General features: G+C 40.5%; 1 protein-coding gene across 3 annotated transcripts in view; it reads right to left on the reverse strand.

Moving 5' to 3' along the window:
- Window positions 1-23560, reverse strand: part of abcc1 (ATP binding cassette subfamily C member 1 (ABCC1 blood group)) — a 106398-nt gene that overhangs the window by 55189 nt on the left and 27649 nt on the right. For all 3 annotated transcript variants that reach the window (XM_068056212.1, XM_068056211.1, XM_068056213.1), the window contains exons 5-12: window positions 16320-16445; window positions 15419-15480; window positions 13710-13841; window positions 13360-13584; window positions 10792-10969; window positions 9770-9931; window positions 6135-6227; window positions 3208-3411 (exon numbers count right to left, since the gene is read on the reverse strand). In XM_068056212.1, the coding sequence (XP_067912313.1) occupies window positions 3208-3411; window positions 6135-6227; window positions 9770-9931; window positions 10792-10969; window positions 13360-13584; window positions 13710-13841; window positions 15419-15480; window positions 16320-16445 (1182 nt within the window). The remainder of the gene's footprint in view (window positions 1-3207; window positions 3412-6134; window positions 6228-9769; window positions 9932-10791; window positions 10970-13359; window positions 13585-13709; window positions 13842-15418; window positions 15481-16319; window positions 16446-23560) is intronic.

Here is a 23560-nt window from a genome sequence, read left to right on the forward strand (position 1 = left end):
CTGCCTCCTGCCACTAAGCCAATTTTGAATCCAATTGGCCAAATTACCCTGGATCCCATGGGCCTTTCCTTTCGTAAATAATCTCCCATGCAGGACCTTCTCAAAAGCCTTACTGAAGTCCATGTAGACTACATCAGCTGCTTTACCCTCATCTACACCTCTAGTCACCTCCTCGAAAAATTCAATCAAATTTGTTAGACACGATCTCCCCCTGACAAAGCCATGCTGACTACCCTTAATTAATCGCTGCTTCTCCAAGTGGAGATTAATCCTGTCTCTGAGAATTTAAAAAAATATAAAAATGGGAGATGCGATGGTCTACCAAGTGCAATCGAAGGAGAACATTTTGTAGCCTCAATTATTTCACAAGAAAAGTTACCTTATTTTACAGGTGGGGAAATGGAATACATTGAATAAAAAATGCCTGTCAATAAAGATGGAAGCGCTGCTGGTCCAACAAACAATTAGTTGATTTTGTAAAATCATTTTCACTTGGATATCGGGAGTTTTCAAAATTAAAATGGTGTGTGTGGCAGATCCATATAAACAAAAAAGTTACAGAAAATACAATTAAATTTAAGGTTATGGGCACAATATTTTTTACTTCAAAAGACAGCATTTCTGAACATTTGCAATCCACTAATAATTCAATAAATTTTGCAGCTCTTTCCACGGATTATTGTGTAACTGCACCCTCCTGCTCTCACTGCAGCACTGCTATAAGCCACAAAAAGCAAGAAGGTCCAAGGTTTGATCACTGTTCTGTGGCAAGTTAGATAATCTCATCCAGGATAGAAGATAAGTATGTTCCCATCACATTAGCACCTCGAGGCAGTCAAAGGGGAAAGAAAGTAAGTTTGTAAAATGTGCATCAACCATGATCACCATGCAGTGCTGTTACTTTCACAAATGTAGATGTTGAGTGAGGACAAGATCAAGCACCATGAATAAATAATTTTCTGACACTTACTTCAAGGTTCATTTAGGCATCCTAAAGCTGCTGGCACCATTTCTAAAAAAAAAGTCAGTATCCTCATGTGAAGGAGGGAGAAAAAAATTCTCAAACACAACAGTTGAAACCATCTGCAAAATATGCAGACCACATAAATTCCGAGTAATGCCCCAACACAGGCAAATTGTTCCCAAGTTGCAGTTTTGCTCCTTACATAGTCAGTGAAGATATAGTCAGTTCTGCTTTATGTGAATCTTGCTGCATCGCTTCCAACTTATTGAACAGAACCCTACAGTATAAACTACATTGGACAGTGATTAGCTGGTCTGGACCACATCAGTTTTTTTTAAAGCCAAAAAGTAACACAAAAGCAAACTGTAGAACTCACTGAAATTTACCTTTATTCTTCAATATGCTCCCTATAATAAACATGCTCTCAAAATAGGTCTAGAATTCTTTCCAGTCATAAATTCTTTCCTCAAGACAACACTTAACCAGGATAATATATTGCAGGCAGCAACATAAAACTCTGCTGTGCATACTTTAACCTAATGTAGACATAATAAAATCACTTCAGCTTTGACAAAGGGCATCCCTTGACAGCGCTAAGCTCTTGACAAATATATACAAATATTATCTAGTCCCTTGTTTCACCCATACTACTTTTCCTAAACATATACAAACTTTAAAAACATGTTCTTAATCATTTAAAACTTTTTCCTCAAAGAGCTTTTTTGTTATAAAAGGTCTTGTTTTGAAAAAAAATCTTTGATATTTCTCCATTCCATAGATGAATAGGTTCATCTTAAGAGGTTATGTTGTCGAAATAATGTTGTACAAAGTTGGATCTAAAAATGAGTGACACAGAAGTAGTTAACAACCATGAATTTTTACACGAATGAGATATAATTTAACTTTTGCAGTAACATTTTACAAAAGTCATGGCAGCCAAACAAAAAGGCTCCATTACCAAAAAATATTGACTTTCCCCATGGCTCTACTGCTCTCATACAACTGATATTTATTAACATACCATCAGATATGCAGAATAATAATTTTTGCTTCAGACAATTTACATGAAGTTTTAATGTTTATGCATAAAAACTATCTTCTCGTTTCAATATTCACCACTGTCACATTTTTACACATTCAGTAAAATCAATGGTTTTATGGCAGTACAGAAACCTGGGAATGAATTCCTGGGCTGTAATCTAAAGGGACTTTGAAAAAGTCACTGAACTGTTCCTAACTGTTTTCAATCAGATGGGACTGCTACTGATTTCGCTTAATATTAATTTCTGTGTGTTAACTGTGCCTAGTAACTTTTCAACCAGAAATTTAATTATCCCTTTGTTGTTACAGGATCCGTCCATATGACATGGAAGTTGCAGGTTCAAGTGGACATGTAGACAACACAGCATTTCATAGGTTATTCATCTTTAAACATCACAGGGCTACAGGAGAGGTCAGATATTTTTAAGGCGGCTAAGTGTCTGTAATGCTGAATGTAGCAGGAGAGGGTTGTATTGTTCTGACACATACAGCCAAGGATGACAGAAACACTTCAGTTTGTCAAGAAGCCTTTAATAGTTCATAAATTTCTGTAACTACCTTCAGCCTAAGGATTTGATTTGACAGATCAATCAAAATGTGTTAAATTGAAGTCAATGATAAGGAACATGAAAGGAAGGTTAGGTAATGCTGAAACATAGCAGGATTGAAAAAGTATATTGAGGAATGATTGCTGGGAGAAAGAAAGAATTCGATATGGCCTGATCAGCCTTGAAAACTGAGCACGAGACTGTTAACGTATGTGTAATTCTCTGAACTCAAGTCTTTGCTGTAAGTGATGCTAAGTGTATGTTTAATTATTGCCAATAATTATCCTATGCTTAATAAATCTGCGAATGATTACCTGTTATGCTGTGAACACTTATTTTAAGGATAACTTACAAGGACACCCATCCTCTAAACAAAAACTACAAGTTGATTAAATGATCTACTAGTACCATATACATGCACAGATATACATACACACAGTTTTATTAATTTGTGGCCGTCTTAAATTCAATTTTTAGGCAGTTTTTGTGCCATTCCCATTACAAATCAAATCAATGATGCACAATAACATTCATGGACTAGCATTAAGTCTTGCAGTAGCAACAAAAAGCAAAAGGTACATATTCCAAACCATTTTTTGGACTAGCTTTTATTTTGTCCAAGTCTAAACAATCCATAGATTGCATTTTACTTACCAGAAATGGTGCACAGACCCATGTGAATGATGAAACTGCTGAGAGATAGGCAGCACTTTTGAGCACTTGGAGCTCCTTCTGTCTAATGTGCAGTACCTTTTCCTTAAATGCCAGCTCCCAAGCATATAACTTTAATACTCTTATCCCATTTAGAATCTCATTCATCAGTTTGATACGGTTGTCTTTTTCTTTCATCTGTGTCACCTGAATATTAAAAAAAAATTGCACAAGCTAACAGTTCAACATTGATCATTTTTCCTTTGGTTAAAGGAATTAGATTAGAGATACAGCACTGAAACAGGCCCTCGGCCCACCGAGTCTGTGCCGAACATCAACCACCCATTTATACTAATCCTACACTAATCCCATATTCCTACCAAACATCCCCACCTATCCCTATATTTCCCTACCACCTACCTATACTAGTGACAATTTATAATGGCCAATTTACCTATCAACCTGCAAGTCTTTTGGCTTGTGGGAGGAAACCGGAGCACCCGGAGAAAACCCACGCAGACACAGGGAGAACTTGCAAACTCCACACAGGCAGTACCCGGAATCAAACCCGGGTCCCTGGAGCTGTGAGGCTGCGGTGCTAACCACTGCGCCACTGTGCCGCCCTTTGTTGGAACGATTTTTAAAATTTTACCTATTCCTTGCATAAAATAATTTTTAGTAACTTAAAGATTCCCCGTGGCGTTACTCAAATATCCTTGGACCTACAGCGTGGTTCTGATGTTTTACTTCCAGTCTGTTCTATGCCTTTAACACCACTGCTTCAAATAGACAAATCTAGGTAATTGTAGCTATTTATAAATTATCAAAGTCAGAAGGCAGTTGCAATTGTTTTAATATTTGAGGGTCTATGTCAATAACTGGCTTTTTGTTTCGACAAAGTGCAACCTCAACAATGTGACAGAAGGTTACAGAATGCAAGAATATCTTTATATACCATGCATGCAGTGAACTTTTCTTAGCTCCAGCTATGCCAACAATTTGTCACCAATGTACTGTGATCATTTGCATTACATTGACACCAGAAATGCAGTAAGAGCATAAAAATGTCAACACTTCCAGAAAAGCAGACAACTTGGCTTCTGTGGCATTATCACCTTCAAATGATGATAATGCACTGCTAATGCTCACATCATTTGTAATACAACTAGAACTGCTAACCAGAAATCCAACACCAAATTAGCAGTCGCACTCAAGAGCCTCGTAATAAAGTTGGTGTAAGAAATACTGTCGCACTGGTGACATTAGAGATCCTCAGAGTTTGCTTTTCAGGTACATTGTTGAAAAGAGCAATGGGACAGCAACCAATACTGTAGCTGAGTTGGTTAAATAATTTTTTTTCCCCCCAGATGTCAGCAAGATCATTTTTGAGGTCAAACAGCTCTTTAAAAGGACATAGGATAGTTACATTTGCAGACAATATTGATGTGTTTCAGATTCATTTTATTGGTTATACTTTGTTGAATGCAAGAGTAATACATTACACTATAAAACAAAACCAATATAAGCTGAAAAAAGATATTAACATGGATAAATGGTGACTTTTTAAAAATCTGTTTCATGGGACGTGGGCATCGCTGGCAAGGCGAGCATTTGTTGCCCATCCATAATTGCCTTGAGAAGGTGGTGGTAAGCTATCTTCTTGAACCGCTGCAGTCCATCTGGTGTGGGTATGCCCACAGTGCCAATAGGAAGGAAGTTCCAGGATTTTGATCCAGCGACAGTGAAGGAACAGCGATATATTTCAAAGTCAAGGTGGTGTGTGGCTTGGGTCAGAACGCAGATGGGTGGTGTTCCCACGCGTCTGCTGCCTTTGTGCTTCTAGGTGGAAGAGGTCGTGGGCTTGGAAGGTGCTTTTGAAGGAGGCATGGCAAGTTGCTACATTGCATCTTGTAAATGGTACACACTGCTGCCACTGTGTGACAGTGGTGGAGGGAGTGAATGTTGAAGGAGATAGACGGGGTGCCAATCAAGCAGGCTTCTTTGTTCTGGATTGTGTCGGTCTTCGAGTGCTGTTGGAGCCGCACTCATACAAAGTGGGCGGCACAGTGGCGCAGTGGTTAGCACCGCAGCCTCACAGCTCCAGGGACCTGGGTTCGATTCCGGGTACTGCCTGTGTGGAGTTTGCAAGTTCTCCCTGTGTCTGCGTGGGTTTTCTCCGGGTGCTCCGGTTTCCTCCCACAAGCCAAAAGACTTGCAGGTTGATAGGTAAATTGGCCATTATAAATTGTCACTAGTATAGGTAGGTGGTAGGGAAATATAGGGACAGGTGGGGATGTTTGGTAGGAATATGGGATTAGTGTAGGATTAGTATAAATGGGTGGTTGATGTTCGGCACAGACTCGGTGGGCCGAAGGGCCTGTTTCAGTGCTGTATCTCTAATCTAAAAAAAACAAGCGAAAAGCATTCTATTACACTCTTAACTTGTGCCTTGTAGCTTTGGGGAGTCAGGAAGTGGGTTACTCACCGCAGAATTCCAAGACTCTGACCTGCTCTTGTAGTCAGAGTATTTATATGGCTGCTCCAATTCAGTTTCTGATCAATAGTCACCCCCCAGGATGTTGAAAGTTGGGGATTCAGCAATGGTAATGCCATTGAATATCAAGGGGGGGATGGTTAGATACTTTCTTGTTAGAGATCATAATTGCCTGGCTCTTGTGTGGTGCAAATGTTACTTGCCACAAAACTCAAAAAGGAAAGTTCACTGTACTGTAAGATACACATTGTAGATTTATTATAAATCTCTGGTAGAAACACACGGCACTACTTTCCAGATTGCTGCTGTATACTGAACCTTTTTTTATACTTTGCACGTGTTACACCAAGCACGTACGGTGGCCTCAAATGAACAAAACACAACATAACAAATGAACAATACATTACATATCAAAAGGACAATACCCTACATGTACCTGGAGGTTTTTTGTCTTCACTGCAATCACAGCATTTATAGGGACCAATAGAATCATGACAGCCACGCCCGCTAGCACAGAGGGACCCAGATTCTGAACAGAACAAAAACATTACAATTCTGAGTTATATATGACTTAATGAAAAATTTTACAATCTTGCACTAAATGATACACTACAATGAAAACACTACAGCCATCATATACACACTGATTTTGGCATCTAAAATTTATGCCATATAGCAATAAAACCAAAACTTGAGCAACTATTTCTTTTATTTTCAAGAAAAGCGATATTTGAAGAAGACACGTTTAAGCAAATTCAAGCCTTCTTTCCTTCAAGTCAATATGCAACAACTTACTACATATATTTGGGAAATTTCACAACAGGTATAAATTTTAGCGTTATGCAAACATCTTTACCAACCTCGAATTGAAAAAACACCACTGATGAAGTACTTACACTTTTAAACTCAATTTTCCTAGTAAGGTACAAGCAAGCTCTGTATAAGGTTTTAACGCCACATCAGTTTTCAGTTTAAAACTGTAGCCAAAAAGAGATTCTGGGTATTTTAAATCCCAGGGCTAATCTTACCAGTGGGTTTCCTGTTAAACTGGTTTAACCACAGACCCACATAACATAGGAATGTACCTCTAAAAAGGTGAAGTTGAATTCCCTTTTGGCTTATTTTGTTTCTTGCCAGGAATGCCCACGTCCCATGGAACAATTTTTTTTTAAATCACCATTTATCCATGTTAATATCTTTTCAGTTTATATTGGTTTTGTTTTATAGTGTAATGCTGAAAGAAGAATCTTCTCTGAGATGAATAGGATGCAGCTGCCAAGATTGACAACAGCCACCCTGGATGTAATTGTGGAAGAGATCAGGGTGAGGAAGGAACTCTTGTTCCCTAACAATGCCAAGAGGGTTGGCAAACACACTGCCTACCAGGCATGGAAAGGGATTTCAGGAGGTCATCAGTTCCAGCAGTGTCATCCCCAGAATATGGATACAGTGCAGGAAGTGTTACAATGACCTCATAACAAAGGTGAGTACTGCCTTTAAATTTATCCCTCTCTCTAGAACATATGGCAGCAGTCCTTCAAACCCTCCATCTTCAGTTTCAACAAATCTCTTCCCTCCATTGCTCTCTCTTAGGAGATGCAATTCCACACAAGCCCCACATATCTTCATTCCCCTTTTCAGCAGCCACTCACTTAACTCTCAACCCCTCCTCCTGCAGGATCAGTAATGCACAATAATCATGGCAGTAACAAGACCAAGGGAGGTCCAGCTACCCTTATGATGCCAAGAGAACCGGAAGAGCAAAACATGGAAGTTTGTAGCCCTGCCAAAGCTGTGCCCTTCGGTCATTTCAAAGCTGACAGCTTCACTGAACAGGATTTCTGACAATTACAAGTACAGTCCCCACCGTATATAGCAAGCATGTTCTTGCGAACACAAAAACGCCCGCTATAATTGATGGATGCCAAATACATCGGACTCTTGCGTGCTTACAATTGAGGCGGAAAGGACTTAGGAACCCTGTTTATAGCAAAAAGTGGTGGTATTGCGTGGTGGCATATCAATCCAAAATCATATCATGATTTACAATATTTAAATAGAAAATCGACAGTATCTAGCTAGCAGCTGCTTGAAGCTGTCTGTGCTCTCCAATCATCTGTTCGCATTGTTAACTACCGCAGTCATGGAGCTTCAATCAGCTATTCCTGGGGCATTAAAATCATATCAAGAAGGATGGACAGCATTCAGTCACACTCAGTTGTGCGGGTAGATATTTAACAGCACTTAATTGCACATCAAGGTGGTGCCAAAAGCTTATTGAATTGGCCAAAATAGCTGGCGCACTGCACGTGTTACATGCCTTTGTAAATGAATTTGATGGAAACAGCCAATGGTTAGCATTATTTGTCAGATATAGGTGGCTGCCCAGAATAAGCATGGATGTGCAAGTGGTAGAAACTGTACCACTTCATTAAGCAATGGAAAAAGCCCACAATCAAGTTTGACTACATCAAATTGCATTACAATGCAGGTCTTCTGTAATTGTGCAACCTCTCAATGGCATCTTGACTCTTGTCCTTTTTCTGTTTCTTCTAGGTACTTTTCAACAGTCAAAGTCCTCCCCAAAAAATAAATTAACAGAGGAGGAAAATCCTTTGATGGAGACACCATCATGCCAAGCACCAGCACAGAGTTTGACACAGTGGCTGGGTTAGAGTGTTAAGTAGAGGAGTCTGCACGTGATGATGCACCTAGCAGTTGTGCACAGAAGTAGGTACTGGTGGCAAGGAGAGCCCAGGATATAGCTCACCAGAGGGCAAAGTCCTTGCCTAGCTCAACGCTGCGGAGAACAAAGATGCGACTTCAGAGGCCTAGGAATGAGAAGCCACCTGTTTGCCTCACACAAGCATTTGTTCGAGGTATTGCAGGTCCTGCCAAGGAGTTTCACCACCATGGGTGAAAGTACTGAGGCATTTGCTTCTAGCCTGAATGGTGCTATCTCACAAGGAATCAGCATGCTGCAGCCTACTCTGAAGAGTGTAGCTACCTTCAGCATGCTGCAGTTGGATCCTCACAAGAGGAGTCTGCGTTCACACGTAATGCAGCTCTGGTGGAAGCTCAAATGTTTGCCCTGCAAACTCTGATTTCAAGTCTGTGACACCCATATTGGAGAGACTGCTGGAGCAACTAAGTAGGGGTTTTCAAAGATTCACACATCTTCTGTAGTCTGCTCTCCCATAGGCAAGGTGGTGTACAGGGTATGTTACTGAACTAATATTCCAGAGGGGTGGATTAATAAGTGAGTTCAAATCCCACCATGGTGGTCTGAAAACCGTAATTTTTTAAAATCTGGAAATAAAAAATTGCTATCAATAAAGGTGAGTATGAAGATGGTAGATTGTTGTAAAAACCCAACTGGTTCACTACTGTCCTTTAGAGAAGGAAAGGAAGCCTGCCATCCCTACCTGGTCTGGCATATACGTGACTCCAGACGCACACCCCTGTGTGTGACTCAACCGCCCTCAGATGCATTAAGCCACTACACAGAATACCACATGACTGGAGAGACGAAGGACCACCACCACTGTCTCAGGGCAACTGGGGATGAGCAATAAATGTCAACCTTGCTAGCAATGCCTACATCCCGAGTATAAATTTTAAAACCGAAGTGATGAGCCATAAACCAATCAGCGTGGTAGTGGTATTTTCTCTCTCCCCCAAAACAGGCAAGAGAAAATCCTTGGTCAATTAAAATTTTCAAGAGTGAGAGCGATAGTTTTTGTTAGGTATTGTTATCAACGGATTTGAGTCAAAGATAGATAAGTTAAGTTTTGGGACAGATCAATCATGAATGGCAAAATAGGCTTGCGAAACTGAATGGCAGAGTCCCGTTCCAATGCACCTATATCTACAAATATGTTAAAACAGGCTAGCGCTGAACCCTTCAAGCTGTAGTGCAATCTGGAGAGTTTAGCCAGTAAAGACAAAAACAGAAAAAAAACTTAACTTATCCAAAAATAAAAACAATTTAAATAACCCTCAGTAAATGCTGTTTTAAGAAGTAAATGTGCCAAGGGCAAAAGACAGTTTCACCACCATCAAATTAATTACCTGCCACAGGAAGTACATGGCCAGGATCACCTGAAGTGGTGCAGACCAGATCATGTTTAAGTAAGTTATTAAATCCATAAACTTTTGTGCATCCACAGACATCAAGTTTACAATTTCCCCAACTGTGGATGTTTTTCTTGCTGCATTTGAAATAACCAGGGCCTTAGTAAAGAACAAATAAAACTGATTACTCAAATGCATTCTTACAGCAATGCAAACAGCAGTTATTATAATATATACAGTAAAATGTAAATATTCTGTTAAAACTACAAGTTAAAGTTATATGTTCAGGCAAGTTATTCTTTTTACCAATTATTTCTAAAAACGTAGCAACTATTCTGCAGAGGCAAATACATTTTAAAAAGCAGTAACTGGTAGAAGCAGATTTTTTACCACTAGAATTTCTCTTCTTAAAAGAAACTTTCTTTGGCAAACAAGGCAAACGTAGGGCTGAATAATATTGACAGTTATTTACCCAGTAACATTTTAAAATGCTAATTTTAAAAGGTGAACACAAATGTCTGTTAAAATTGATTTCTCCGTAAGAAAAAAAAATTAAAATATAATTTTTTTTTTTTTTACAACCATTGTTCTGTTAGAGAAACTTCCAAGCCTTTTTGCAAAGATAACGCTGAGACTAGGATGCTTTGGTGGACTATTCACCCGATTACCTTCAACTGCTAGGCACTCAACATCCAACAGAACCTATTAGACACCAACATGCTCTATACAATCCTAAAACATACATTTGCCATTCACTGTAAAAAATTATATCAAGTTACTGAACTATGAAAATTTTGATGTCCCCATTAACCAGCAAATGGCTAACTTAGATATTTTACATTCGATTACATGACAAAACTGTAAATTTCCTATTGAGTATAGTGAACTAATTACTGATTAATAATTCTGTTCAAATTTTAACATCTTCACTGTACTCTATTACAGTAAAATTCAAAAAGCACTGTGGTGGTTGTTTACATTTCTTGTTATGCTAACCAGTTAGCAGAATGAACCTGTACCTTTCTATAAACTGCTCCGATTATAGCAGTTTTTAGTCTCATTCCAGTAACAAAACAAATTTGAAAGTACTGATGGAGGAAGAGAGTCTGTATAAATGCACATAAAAATAGTAGCACAACATAAAAGTAGCCTTGCCAGGCTGGAGCCTTCTTGTTATTTATAAACTGCAATAGCAACCTGTTAAAAGAAAAAAAAATATTAAATGCCAGGAGCTATGTTTATGTGCAATGGCAAACTGTGCACAAACTTTACTTGCCCAGTTTCCAGTAGATTAATGTAATAACATATTATACCACATACTTGGGTTCATATCTTTTTAAAATTATCTCAATTGAGAGTCCCCAATTCCAGCTGGAAATACTGCAGTGGCCATGAACAAAGAGAAGTAAAGGATCAATTTTGGTTATACTTCAAATATCTCTTCAGCCTTGCACCTCCCTACCTCTACAACCTGCTCCAGACATATTTCCCCTTTGACAGTCTGAGCTCTTAGAAGTCTAGCCTCTTTTACATCCAATCACTGGCAGCAGAGCTTTCAGCAACCCTGGCATTCTGGAACTCTCTCCCCAAGTCACTTTGCATCTCTACATCTCCGTTCTTAAGAGTCATTCTTTAAAAATGTTTTCAAAACCCACCTTTTTGTCCTAGCATTCAGTCACTTCTCCAAACTACTTTCCAATGGCTTGAGATCCATTCTCAATATTCCTTTCTAAAGTTCACTGGGGAATCTTGTACGTCAAAGACATTACATAAATGCAAACTATTCCTGTCTGATGTTTCAGTTGACGTTCGAGCATGCTGTGCGAGCGCTCATACAAAGTTGAAAATGGGATAAACCCCACTTTATGCCCCTGTAGTGTTTGAGCTTAATCATGCTCAAATCTGCCATACTTATAACATGACATTTTTCAGTATTTTATTGCAGTTTTCTCCAGAGCACAAGTTGATTCTTGACATTGACACCACTACCACCAAAACGGTCACTTTGTAATGAGCATCAGGGAGGAAATGAAAACAAACTGACTTTTATTCAAAGCATTGGTATGCTGTGCTGATAGATTTCAGATTAAAATTTTTAATACTTAATGTCAACCCCTTCTAAAACAGAATAGCATCAGCTATTAGTACAAGCTAAAAATGACCAAAACGAATTATCATTTCATTGCTGAAAATCATATGATTAAGCAGAGTCACAGATTTATGAAAGGGAAATCCTGTTTGAAGTTTTTGTGGATGTAACTAGCAAGATGAATAAGGGAGAACCAGTGGATGGAGTGTACTTGGATTTTCACAAAGTACTCGACTAGGTGCCACACAACAGGTTATTGGACAAAATTAGGACTCGTGGGATTGGGGATAATATTGGCATGGAATGAGGATTCGTTAGTGTACAGAAAATGAAGTAGGAATAAAACTGACATTTTAGGGTTGGTAGGCTGTAACTAGCAGGTACCATAAGGATCAGTGCTTGGGCCTCCGCTCTTTACAAGCTATATTAATGACTTGGATGAGGAGATGGAGCTTAATGTATAGAAGTTTGCTGATAAAAAATTAGGTGGTATAGTAAGTGATGAGGAAGACGCAAAGAGGCTGCAGGAGGATATAGATAGGTTTAGTGAGTAGGCAAGAACATGGCAGATGGATAATAATGTGTGAAATCATCCACCTTGGTAGAAAAAAAATTTAAAAAGTCGGAAATTCAGAGAGACCTTGTACATGAATCACAGAAATTTAACATGCATATACAGCAAGCAATCAGGAAGGCAAATGGTATGTTAGCTTCTGTTACGGAGAGATTGCCATACAAGAGGAAAGAAGTTTTACTACAATTATCCATGGCATTGATGAGGCCATACCTGGAGTACTATATGTAGTTTTGGTCTCATTACTGAAGGAAGGACATACTTGTCCCAGAGGGAGTATAATGAAGGTTCACTAGATTGGCTCCTGAGATGAGGGGATTGTTGTAAGGGAAGAGATTGAGTAAATTATGACTATATTCCCTGGAGTTTAGAAAAATAAGAGGTTATCTAATTAAAACATAAAATTGTTAAGGGGCATGACAGGGTAGATGCTGAGAAAATGCTTCCCCTAGCTGAGGAATCTAGAACAGAGAGTCACAGTCTCAGAAGAAGGGATTGGCCATTTAGGACTGCAATGAGGAAAGATTTCTTCACTCTAAGGGTTGTGAACTCCGGAATTCTCTGTCCCAGGGAGCCGTGGACGCTCAGTCGATTCTAGATAGAGGACGATAGATTTTTGGGTGCTGAGGGAATTAAGGGATTATGGGGATAGTGCGGGAAGATGGAGTTGAGGTAGAAGATCAGCCATGATCTTGCTGAATGGAGGAGCAAGCTCAATGGGTCAGAAGGGCTACTCCTGTTCCTATTTCTTATGTTCTGATGATCTATATTTATCCTGCAAGATAAGTCACACAAACGCATGTGGAATCAGGTTAATAACACATCAGACTAGATCAATGAATTATATCAGTAATTGTCCTACAAAGAATAGAATAGAACACATTTGCGCTTTATAACTATTATTCTAACTATAGTACAACTTACTTTAGAATTTCAGGGCTGGCAAACATCAATATGTCATGAATAATCTTATGGAGGAAGCTCATCATAAAGTATGGTCCAAAGGTTCTACAAAGTGCTTTCAGCAATGAAGGCTGCAAATTCCTTTTCTTCTTTAAAAGCATTACTTGTGATTCATCAGGTTCACCAGCATTCTCAAGTTCCTTTTTGATTTTGTTTTTCTTTGGAGAGTATACCATTTCACTTTGTCTTTTCCAAATAAAAAAAAGTTATGTATTAAAAATTAGAGCATACTAGTAAATAACACCATTTATAGAGACTAAAAAACTGTAATATGTTTTGTCGTGAATAATATTTACAAATATATCCATTACCTGGTTATCGTAGAACGTTCCTTCTCCCACTCTTCAACTAGATGTGTTACAATCACTTGAGATTTATCGTCCTTATTTAATGACCATAAATCACCTGGAACCAATGGTCGTTTATATCCCAAAGCTGTCATCCTGACAAAGTAAGGCAAGAAAGTACTGGTTAATGTGTCCCTTTTTTAAAAAAGTGAAGAAACCGTGGTAAAGGATTGAGGCACATAGTGCAGGACACTTCCGAAGATGGAAATATGTTGAAAGTTAGGAAAAACTGGAAAGTAGTGATTAAAAGGACACGACACGGTGATGTAGAGCATAGGATTGGTAAACTACACAATTAAAAGAAATGTTCTTGTAACAGGAACAAAGAGGAGGAAATTAGAAACTTCAGAGTCTGCAGAACTGTATGACTAATGCAAGATTAAAACATGCTTTTGCATCACTGTTAATATTAAAATGAAAATTATAGTTTTCCCTTCAAAAGCTTTACAATAATGAACTTCTGAAAGCAAAAACAATTTTGACTACACTGAAAAGACATTGGTCACTATTTAGAAGTAATGAATAGATCATTAAAAATCTAAAGAGGTGTTATAATTTCTGTACAGGTAGAAAATGATAATTATTTCTTTACGTTGGGGAGGAAACAGATACAACTTTTGCTGCCTTCAGTTTTGTCTTAAATAAATGCATTAACTAGCCAACTTCCTGTACCATTGCTTGCCGCGAGTCAGTTGATATGCTGTTTAGAAGGTATTCTTTGCTTGATATAACATTGTTGCTAAGATAGAGCTCTCTCTCCCCAACGTCACAAAAATCTATTTCAGTAAAGAAAGTCTCAATTCAGAGCAATGCTCCCTGTAAAACTTTGTTATTGTAAGCAGACAGATTTTTCAAATTTTTTTTCAAATTGTTTTGTGTGGACGGAGAAAGGCCTGCACGTACCCTCCAGACTGCTGTGTGGCCACACATAGCACACAGGTTAGTGCGAACATTGGTTCAGAGTTTAACTGTTGTTTGAGGATGGTGGGGGGGAGGGGGGGGGGGTGGAGGCGGGGAACTGTTAAACATAGTTGTGAGCTTCAAGTACTCGTGTTAAGTGATAGGCATTCTTTCTCTTTCTTAAGGTTTCCTTTGAACCTGGAACAAACTATAATTTCTGACAGAGAAAACAGATGAACTGTTTTTATTTATCTAAAAGCGGACCTCCCATAGCATTACCTGTGGAATGGTGGAAAGTACAGTTTTATAGGGACATATAACGTGTAATGCAGTGTATTGTTCTACTGCTAAAGTGAAACTATTTTTAAGACCACAATGTCTAACTTTTGTTCAGTAAATACAGCTTCAAGTCAATTAGTGTTTGACGGCTGGAGAATGAAAAATTTCCACCAGTCATTTTAGGCTCCTGGCCAGGAGCATCCAGCATTAAATGGCCAGTTTTGCATTTGCAGCACAGCATGCCATACAAAATACATGCTTATGCATCATATATTGGTAGATTAGGTCTCATTACTTGGGTAAGTACATTTATATCCATCTAAAACATTTTAAATTCATCGAAGGGAAAACCAAATTTATTTGGCAGAAAATTTCTACACATTACAAATGAGTGATAATGTAAAATAAAGTTTCATCCAGATTATGTTGTGTGCTAATTTCAGGAATACACCCAACAACTGCAGAAAGACCAAATGCTTTATATTTTCACATACCCGGTAAACCACCAAAACGTTATCCTGGACAGGAATGAAGCACTTAGCTCAGGGCAAAGATTCTAGATAAAGAAGTTTTTAAAATAAGTTACTGTCTCAACAAAAAAAAAAATAACTGACACACAATACTGAACTGAATTCAAGAGGTTTGCTAAAGTCCCTGAACAAAACATAGGAAAGATGTGACCCTTCTTCGGAACTGACAAATATTACAAAAATATCAGTTCCGAAGAAGGGTCACTGACCCGAAACGTTAACTCTGCTTCTCTTTCCACAGATGCTGCCAGACCTGCTGAGTGATTCCAGCATTTCTTGTTTTTGTTTCAGATTTCCAGCATCCGCAGTATTTTGCTTTTATTATAGGAAAGATGTGGATTTATAATATTAGAGAAGCAGCAGCAAAAATAATGGGATAAAAATTAGCTATACAAGAAAAACAGGGAGACATTGTTGCTGTTCAACAGCAACTTCTTCTTTGGTCTCCTTGTCTCGGGAGACAATGGGTAAGCGCCTGGAGGTTGTCAGTGGTTTGTGGAGCAGCGCCTGGAGTGGCTAGAAAGGCAACAGTCTGTAGAATTCCCTTCCACTCCTATTTTTCAGCAATCAAGCAAACCAATTAAAAAGATTGCTGAATTGGCTGAAACAACAATTTTATGGTTACCATTTAAAGATAACAAAACCAGCTTCACAACTGCCAGCAACACACATCATAAAATTGGGTATTCCCACTCGTCATTTTCCATCATTAATTTTACTGCACACCTGGGAATGCAGAAGCAGAATTTTTACCCCCTAGTTTCCAGAAAAATATTTGATGCATTTTCATATCGAAGCATTTATAGCATTTTAGTTCACAATATAAAGACCAGCCGAACTTTGTTTAAGAAAGATCAATACTCACAGGATCCTTAAGAGATTCAGAGAAAAGAGGAGGCTGATCTGTTAAGCAGGAAAGTACAAGTTCTATCAATACCAGAACAAAATAGACGTAAAAGGTGGTATCCCGAAAAACATCAATGTGGGAGACCTAAAAAAAAAAGGACAAATTACTAGACAGAAGCTATTTTATTGAAACTGAGCTTCTTTCTGCTGAAAAGTTATAATTTGTGCAATGAGAGTCAGGAGAGCAAGGAGAATCACGGGAGAAATCCCAAGGATTTAAACAGCAGCACTGCTGAGAGTGGTAAATGGCAAAACAGGGAGAAATAAAAATCACAAAGTGATACCACAGCCCAAGAAGGCTCAGCGAGGGTAATTTTACAGGTCAACAATTAAGTTAAGCTACTACCTATGATGTAACCTAGATCATGAAATTAATTTAAAAACTTCAAAAAAGATAAGTTGAATCGGAGAGGGTGAGCATTAGGGAGACATTTAAAAAAAAACACCTAAAGTGATATCACCACAAGGGAAGGAGCTGGGTGGTGAGTAGCTGCTGAGTGTTTTTTTTAAAAAGTCTTAACTGACTTAACAGAAATAAACTTAATAGTCTAATAAATAGAGGCATGGCAAGACGTCTCAGTCCTGTTGATTGCACATCCTGTGCCATGTGGGAATTCCAGGATGCTTCTCATGTCCTGGGTAACATGCGCAGGAAGTGTCACCAGCTGGAGCAGCTCGCACTCTGGGTTTCAGAGCTTGAGCAGCACCTGATGTCACTGCAGTGCTTCCGCAAGGCTGATAGCTTCATGAATAGCACGTTTCTGAGGTGGTCACCCTGCAGTTTAAGAGTGTGTAGGCAGCGAAGGAATGGGTAAGAACCAGTCAAGGAGGACCAGGCAGGTCCCCCAAGTGCATCTCAATGTCCAACTGGTATTCAGTTCTGAATACTGGTGAGGGTGATGGTTCCTCTGGGGAGTGCAACCAGAGTTAACTCAACAGCACCACAGGTGGCTCAGCTGTACGGGGCGCGGAGGAGAAGATCGGGAAAGCACGAAGGATAGGGTGTTCATAGTTAGGGGAATAAACAGGCACTTCTGCAGCCATAGACATGATGCAGAATGGTATGTTGCCTCCATGGTGCCAGGGTCCAGGATGTCACTGAGCAGCTGCTGAACATTGAGGGAGGTCATGGTCCATATCAATATCAATGACATAGGTAGAAAGAGGGATGAGCTGCTGCAGGCATATTTTAGGGAGCTAGGAAAGAGATTAATAAACAAGACCTCAAAAAGGTAATAATCTTTGGATTACTCCTGGCACATAAATAGGAGGATACAGCAGATGAATGCATGGCTGGAGAATAAATGAGGAAGGAGGGCTTTAGATTCCTAGGACATTGGGACAGTTTGGGGGAAGTGAGGCCTATACAGAGTGCACCTCAACAACAGTGTACTATAGACCCCCAAACAGTCAGAGGGAGATAGAAGAGCAGATATGTAGGCAAATCTGAGAGGTGCAAGAACAATAGGGCAGCAACAGTAGGGAATAGTTTTAGTGTGAAAGGAATTGAGGGAGCAGAATTCTTGAGGTGCATTCAGGAGAACTTTTTTGCCCGGTATGTAGCAAGTCCAACAAGGGAGGGTGCAGTTTTAGACTTAGTTTTAGGAAATGAAGATGGGCATGTGAAATGAGTAGCAGTGGGAGAGCGTTTTGGCAATAGTGATCATAATTCAGTCAGTTTTGACATAATTATGGAAAAAGACAGATCGAACAGGAGTTAGAGTTCTCAATTGGAGCAAGACCAATGCTGGAACTGTATAACTCATTAGTTAGGAATGAATACTTCACATCTGTCTTCACCCAAGAGAATGAGGATGTATATATGGAACTCAGAGAAAGAGACTGTGAGGTACTTGAGCAAATTGTCATAGGGAGTGACAAGGTATTGGAGGTTTTGGCAGGCTTAAAAGTGGACAAATCTCCAGGTCCAGACGATTTGTGTCCCAGGATGCTGTGGGAGGCAAGGGTGGAGATTGCAAGGGCTCTGACCCTAATTTTTAATTCCTCTCTGGCCACAGGGGAGGTGCCAGAGAACTGGAGAACAGCTAATGTGGTCCCACTATTTAAGAAAGGCTGTAGAGATAAGCCAGGGAACTATAGACCGGTGAGTGAGTCTCACGTCAGTGGTAGGGAAACTATTGGAGAAAAAATTCTGAGAGAATCTATCTCCACTTGGAGAGGCAAAATTTGATTAGGAATAGTCAGCATGGCTTTGTCAGAGGGAGGTCACACCTAACAAATTTGATTGAATTTTTTGAGCATGTGACCAGGTGTGTAGATGAGGGTAGTGCAGTTGATGTCATTTACATGGATTTCAGCAAAGCCTTTGACAAGATCCCACATGGGAGACTTATCAAGAAAGCAAATGCACATGGGATACAGGGTAACTTGATAAGGTGGATTCAAAATTGGCTTAGCTGTAGGAGACAGAGAGTGATGACAGACAGCTGTTTTAGTGACTGGAAGCCAGTGTCCAGTGGCGTACCACAGGGATCTGTACTGGGTCCCCTATTGTTTGCCATTTATATAAACAACATAGATGACTATGTGGGGGGGGTAGGATCAGTAAGTTCGCGGATGACACAAAGATTGGCCGAGTGGTTAACAGCAAGGTTGAGTGTCTTGGGTTACAGGAAGATATCGACGGGGTGGTCAAATGGGCAGAAAAGTGGCAGATGGAATTTAACCCTGAAAAGTGTGAGGTGATACACTTTGGAAGGAGTAATGTGACACGGAAGTATTCAATGAATGGCCTGACACTGGGAAGTTCCGAGGAACAAAGGAACCTTGGCGTGTTTGTCCATAGACCTCTGAAGGTAGAAGGGCAGGTTAATAGGGTGGTGAAAAGGCATATGGGACACTTGCCTTTATCAATCGAGGCATAGATTACAAAAGCATCGGTGCACACTCAATGGGCCAAAGGGCTTCTTCTGCACTGTATTATTCTGTGATTCTGTGACACAATTTGAGTACTGTGTGCAGTTCTGATCACCTCATTACAGAAAGGATGTAACTGCACTAGAGAGGGTACAGAGGAGATTTATGAGGATGTTGCCAGGACTGGAAAAATACAGCCATGAGGAAAGATTGGATAGGCTGGGGTTGTTCTCCTTGGAACTGAGAAGTCTGAGGGGAGATCTGATTGAAAGGTACAAAATTTTGAGGGGCCTGGATAGAGTAGAGGTGAAGGATCTATTCACCTTAGCAGAGAGGTCAGTGACAGGGGGGGACATAGATTGAAAGTGATTGGTAGAAACATTAGAGGGGAGATGAGGAAAACCTTTTTAGCCAGAGGATTGTGATGGTCTGGAACTCACTGCCTGAAAGGGTAGTTGAGGCAGAGACCCTCAACTCATTCAAAAGGAGAAGCAAAATACTGCAGATGCTGGAAATCAGAAATAAAAATAAGAAATGCTGGAAATACTGAGCAGGTCTGGCAGCATCTGTGGAGAGAGAAGCAGACTTAATGTTTCACGTCAGTGACCCTTCATCAGAACTGGCAAATATTAGAAATGTAATAGGTTTTAAGCAAATAAAGTGGAAGTGGGGCAAGAGATAACAAAAGAGGTGTTGATAGGACAAGGTCACACAGAATAACTGACCAGAAGGTCATGGAGCAAAGGCAAACGGTATGTTAATGGTGTGGTGAAAGACAATGTGTTAGTACAGAGAGGGTGTTAATTGACAAAACTGAACAGCCGGGCCCCAAGCGCAAACATGAAAAAAGTAGTTGGTAGGCACAGTAGAAACAAACTAAAATAAAATGAACACAAAAAAAGAACTAAAAATAATTTTAAAAGGGGGCCCGTCATGCTCTGAAATTATTGAACTCAATGTTCAGTCCGGCAGGCTGTAGCGTGTCTAATTGGTAAATGAAGTGCTGTTCCTCGAGCCTGCATTGATGTTCAGTGGAACACTGCAGCAATCCCAGGACAGAGACACGGGCATGAGAGCAGCGGGGGCATGTTGAAATGGCCAGCAACAGGAAGCTCGGGGTCATGCTTTCAGACTGAATGGAGGTGTTCCACAAAGTGGTCACCCAGTCTACATTTGGTCTCCCTAATGTAGAGGAGACCACATTGTGAGCAGTGAATAAATACAGCATACTAAATTGAAAGAAGTACAAGTAAATCGCTGCTTCACCTGAAAGGAGAGTTTGGAGCCTTGGATAGTGAGGAGAGAGGAGGTAACTGGGCAGGTATTACACCTCCTGCGATTGCAGGGGAAGGTGCTATGGGAAGGGGATGAGGTGGTGGGGGTAATGGAGGAGTGGACCAGGGTGTTGTGGAAGGAACGATCCCTTAGGAATGCTGGCAGGGGAGGGGAAGATGTGACTGGTAGTGGCATCATGCTGGATGTGGCAGCAATGGCAGAGGATGATCCTTTGGATGTGGAGGCTGGTAGGGTGGAAAGTGAGGACAAGGGAAACCCTGTTGCGGCTCTGGGAGGGAGGGGAAGGGGTGAGGGTAGAGGTGCGGGAAATGGGCCAGACACAGTTGAGGGCCCTGTCAACCATAGTGGAGGGGAATCCTCGGTTGAGGAAAAAGGAAGACATATCAGAAGCACTGTCATGGAAGGTTGCATCATCAGAGCGGATGCGTCAGAGATGGAGAAACTGGGAGAATGGAATGGAGTCCTTACAGGAGGCAGGGTGTGAAGAAGTGTAGTCAAGGTAGATGTGGGAGTCAGTGGGCTTATAATGAATATTAGTAGACAGCCTATCCCCAGAGATGGAGACAGAGAAGTCGAGGAAGGGAAGGGAAGTGTAGGAGATGGACCATGTAAAAGGTGAGAGAAGGGTGGAAATTAGAAGCAAAGTTGATAAGGTTTTCTAGTTCCGGGCAGGAGCAGGAAACAGCACCGATAGAGTCATCAATGTACTGGAAAAAGAGCTGGGGGAGGGGGCCTGAGTAGGACTGAAACTAGGAATGTTGAACATAACTAGGACCCATGCGGGTACGCATAGCAACAACTTTTACTTGAAGGAAGTGAGTGGAGTTGAGAACAAGTTCAGCCAGGCGGAGGAGGGTGGTGGGAGATGGGGACTGGTTGGGCCTCTGTTCAAGGAAGAAGCAAAGACCCCTGAAACCGTCCTGGTGGGGGCGTTTATTTTATTTCAGTTTGTTTCTACTGTGCCTACCCACTGTTTTTTTCATGTTTGTGCTTGCGGTTAGGCTGTTCAGTTTTCTGTCAATTAACACCCTCTCTGTACTAACGCTTTGTCTTTCACCACACCATTAACATACCGTTTACCTTTGCTCCATGACCTTCTGGTCAGTTATTCTCTGTGACCATGTCCTATCAACACCTTCTCTTTTGTTATCACTTGCCCCACCCCGCTTTACTTGCTTAAAACCTATTACATTTCTAGCCTCTGCCAGTTCTGATGAAGGGTCACTGACCTGAAACGTTAAGTCTGCTTCTCTCTCCACGGCTGCCAGACCTGCTGAGTATTTCCAGCACTTATCGTTTTAATTTTAGTCAAAAGGAGTCTGGATATGCACCTCAAGTCCTAAGCTGCAGGGCTACGGACCAAATGCTGGGAAGTGGAATGAGAATAGGTGGATCGTTTCTCGGCCGGCACAGACAGAATGGACCAAGTGGCCTTTTTCTGTGCCATAAACTTTATATGATTCTATAGCCAGGACCAATGCCCTCGCAGGACAGTTTGCTACTGTTGTTGGCGAGGGTTTGAACTAAATTGACAATAGGATGGACACCAGGATATAGCATTAGAAAGGAGAAACAAGGTGCACAAAAGGTTGGGAAAGACAGAAGACAGATAGCAATAAAGTAAGAACTAGTATGATTCCACCTAATACATTACTAAGAGGAAATACAAGAAGACCTAAATTAGGCTTGCAAAAAATGTGCGTAAGTGCATGAAGCATGGTAAATAAGGTTGGTAAACTACAGGCGCAAATAGCCACATGGAAATATGATGTCATGGCAATAACAGATCTGGCTCAAAAAAAAAAGGGCAGGACTGGGTACCAACGTCCCTTTAAGATGAACACAGTACGGCCACATGTTAATCTCAAACGGACTGCGCAGTGCACAGCAAACAGAAGTTAGAGGGAACATTGCTGGGTACCACATATTCTTGGATACAGGTTTTCAGGAAAAATAGGGAAGGGAAGAAAGGAGGAGGGGTGGTGATATTGATTAAGGATAATATTGCAGTGCTGAAGACAGAGGATGCCCTGGAGGGGTCAAGGACAGAATCTATTTGATTAGAGCCAAGAAACATGTCAGTAGAGGGACATTTAGGGGACCGAATCATAAGGTTTGGATTAGCTATGGAAAAGGACAAAGAACAATCCAGAGTAAAAATATTTCATTGGAGGAAGGCCAATTTCAATGGGTTGTTAACAGATCTGTACCAAAAAACTGGAATCAAAGATTGGCAGGCAAAACTGCAAGCGAACAACAGGCTGCCTTTAAACAGGTGATGGTTCGAGTACAGTCAAGGTACACTCTCACGGGGCGGAAATGCAAGGCTACCAAAGCCAAAGCTCCCTAGATGACAAAAGAGATCGAAATAACATGAGGCAGAAAAAGGGGGTGTATGACAGACGTCAGGTTGATAATACAAGTGAGAACCAAATTAAATATAAAAAGTTGAGAGAGGAAATGCAAAAGGAAATAAGAGGTGCAAAGACAGTATATGAGAAGAGACTGGCAGCTAACATAAAAAGGAATCCAGAAGTCTTCCAGAGGCATAGATATAGTTCTTGGGTCTAAAGGGATCAAAGGGTATGGGGTGAAAGCAGGAACAGGGTTACTGAGTTGGATGATCAGCCATGATCATAATGAATGGCGGAGCAGGCTCAAAGGACCGAATGGCCTACTCCTGCTCCCATTTTCTATGTTTCATATAAATAGTAAACGGGTAGTAAGAGGAATGGGGCTAATTAGGAACAGAAAAGTAGACCAATGTCTGGCGGGAGAAGGCATAGCGGAGTTCCTAAATGAGTACTTCACATCTGTCTTTACCAAGGAAGAAGATGCTGCCAAAGTCATAGTGAATGAAAGGGGTGATGATTGAGATACTGGATGAGCTAAAAATTCTTAAAGAGGTGGTACTAGAAAGGCTGTCTGGACTTAAAGTTGATAAGTCACCAGGATCAGATGGGATGCAGTCAAGAATGCTGAGGGAAGTAAGAGTAGAAATTGCGGCGTTACTGGCCATAATCTTCC

The sequence above is a fragment of the Heterodontus francisci genome, chromosome 24 (assembly GCF_036365525.1).
Source record: "Heterodontus francisci isolate sHetFra1 chromosome 24, sHetFra1.hap1, whole genome shotgun sequence".
NCBI classification, from domain to species: domain Eukaryota; kingdom Metazoa; phylum Chordata; class Chondrichthyes; order Heterodontiformes; family Heterodontidae; genus Heterodontus; species Heterodontus francisci.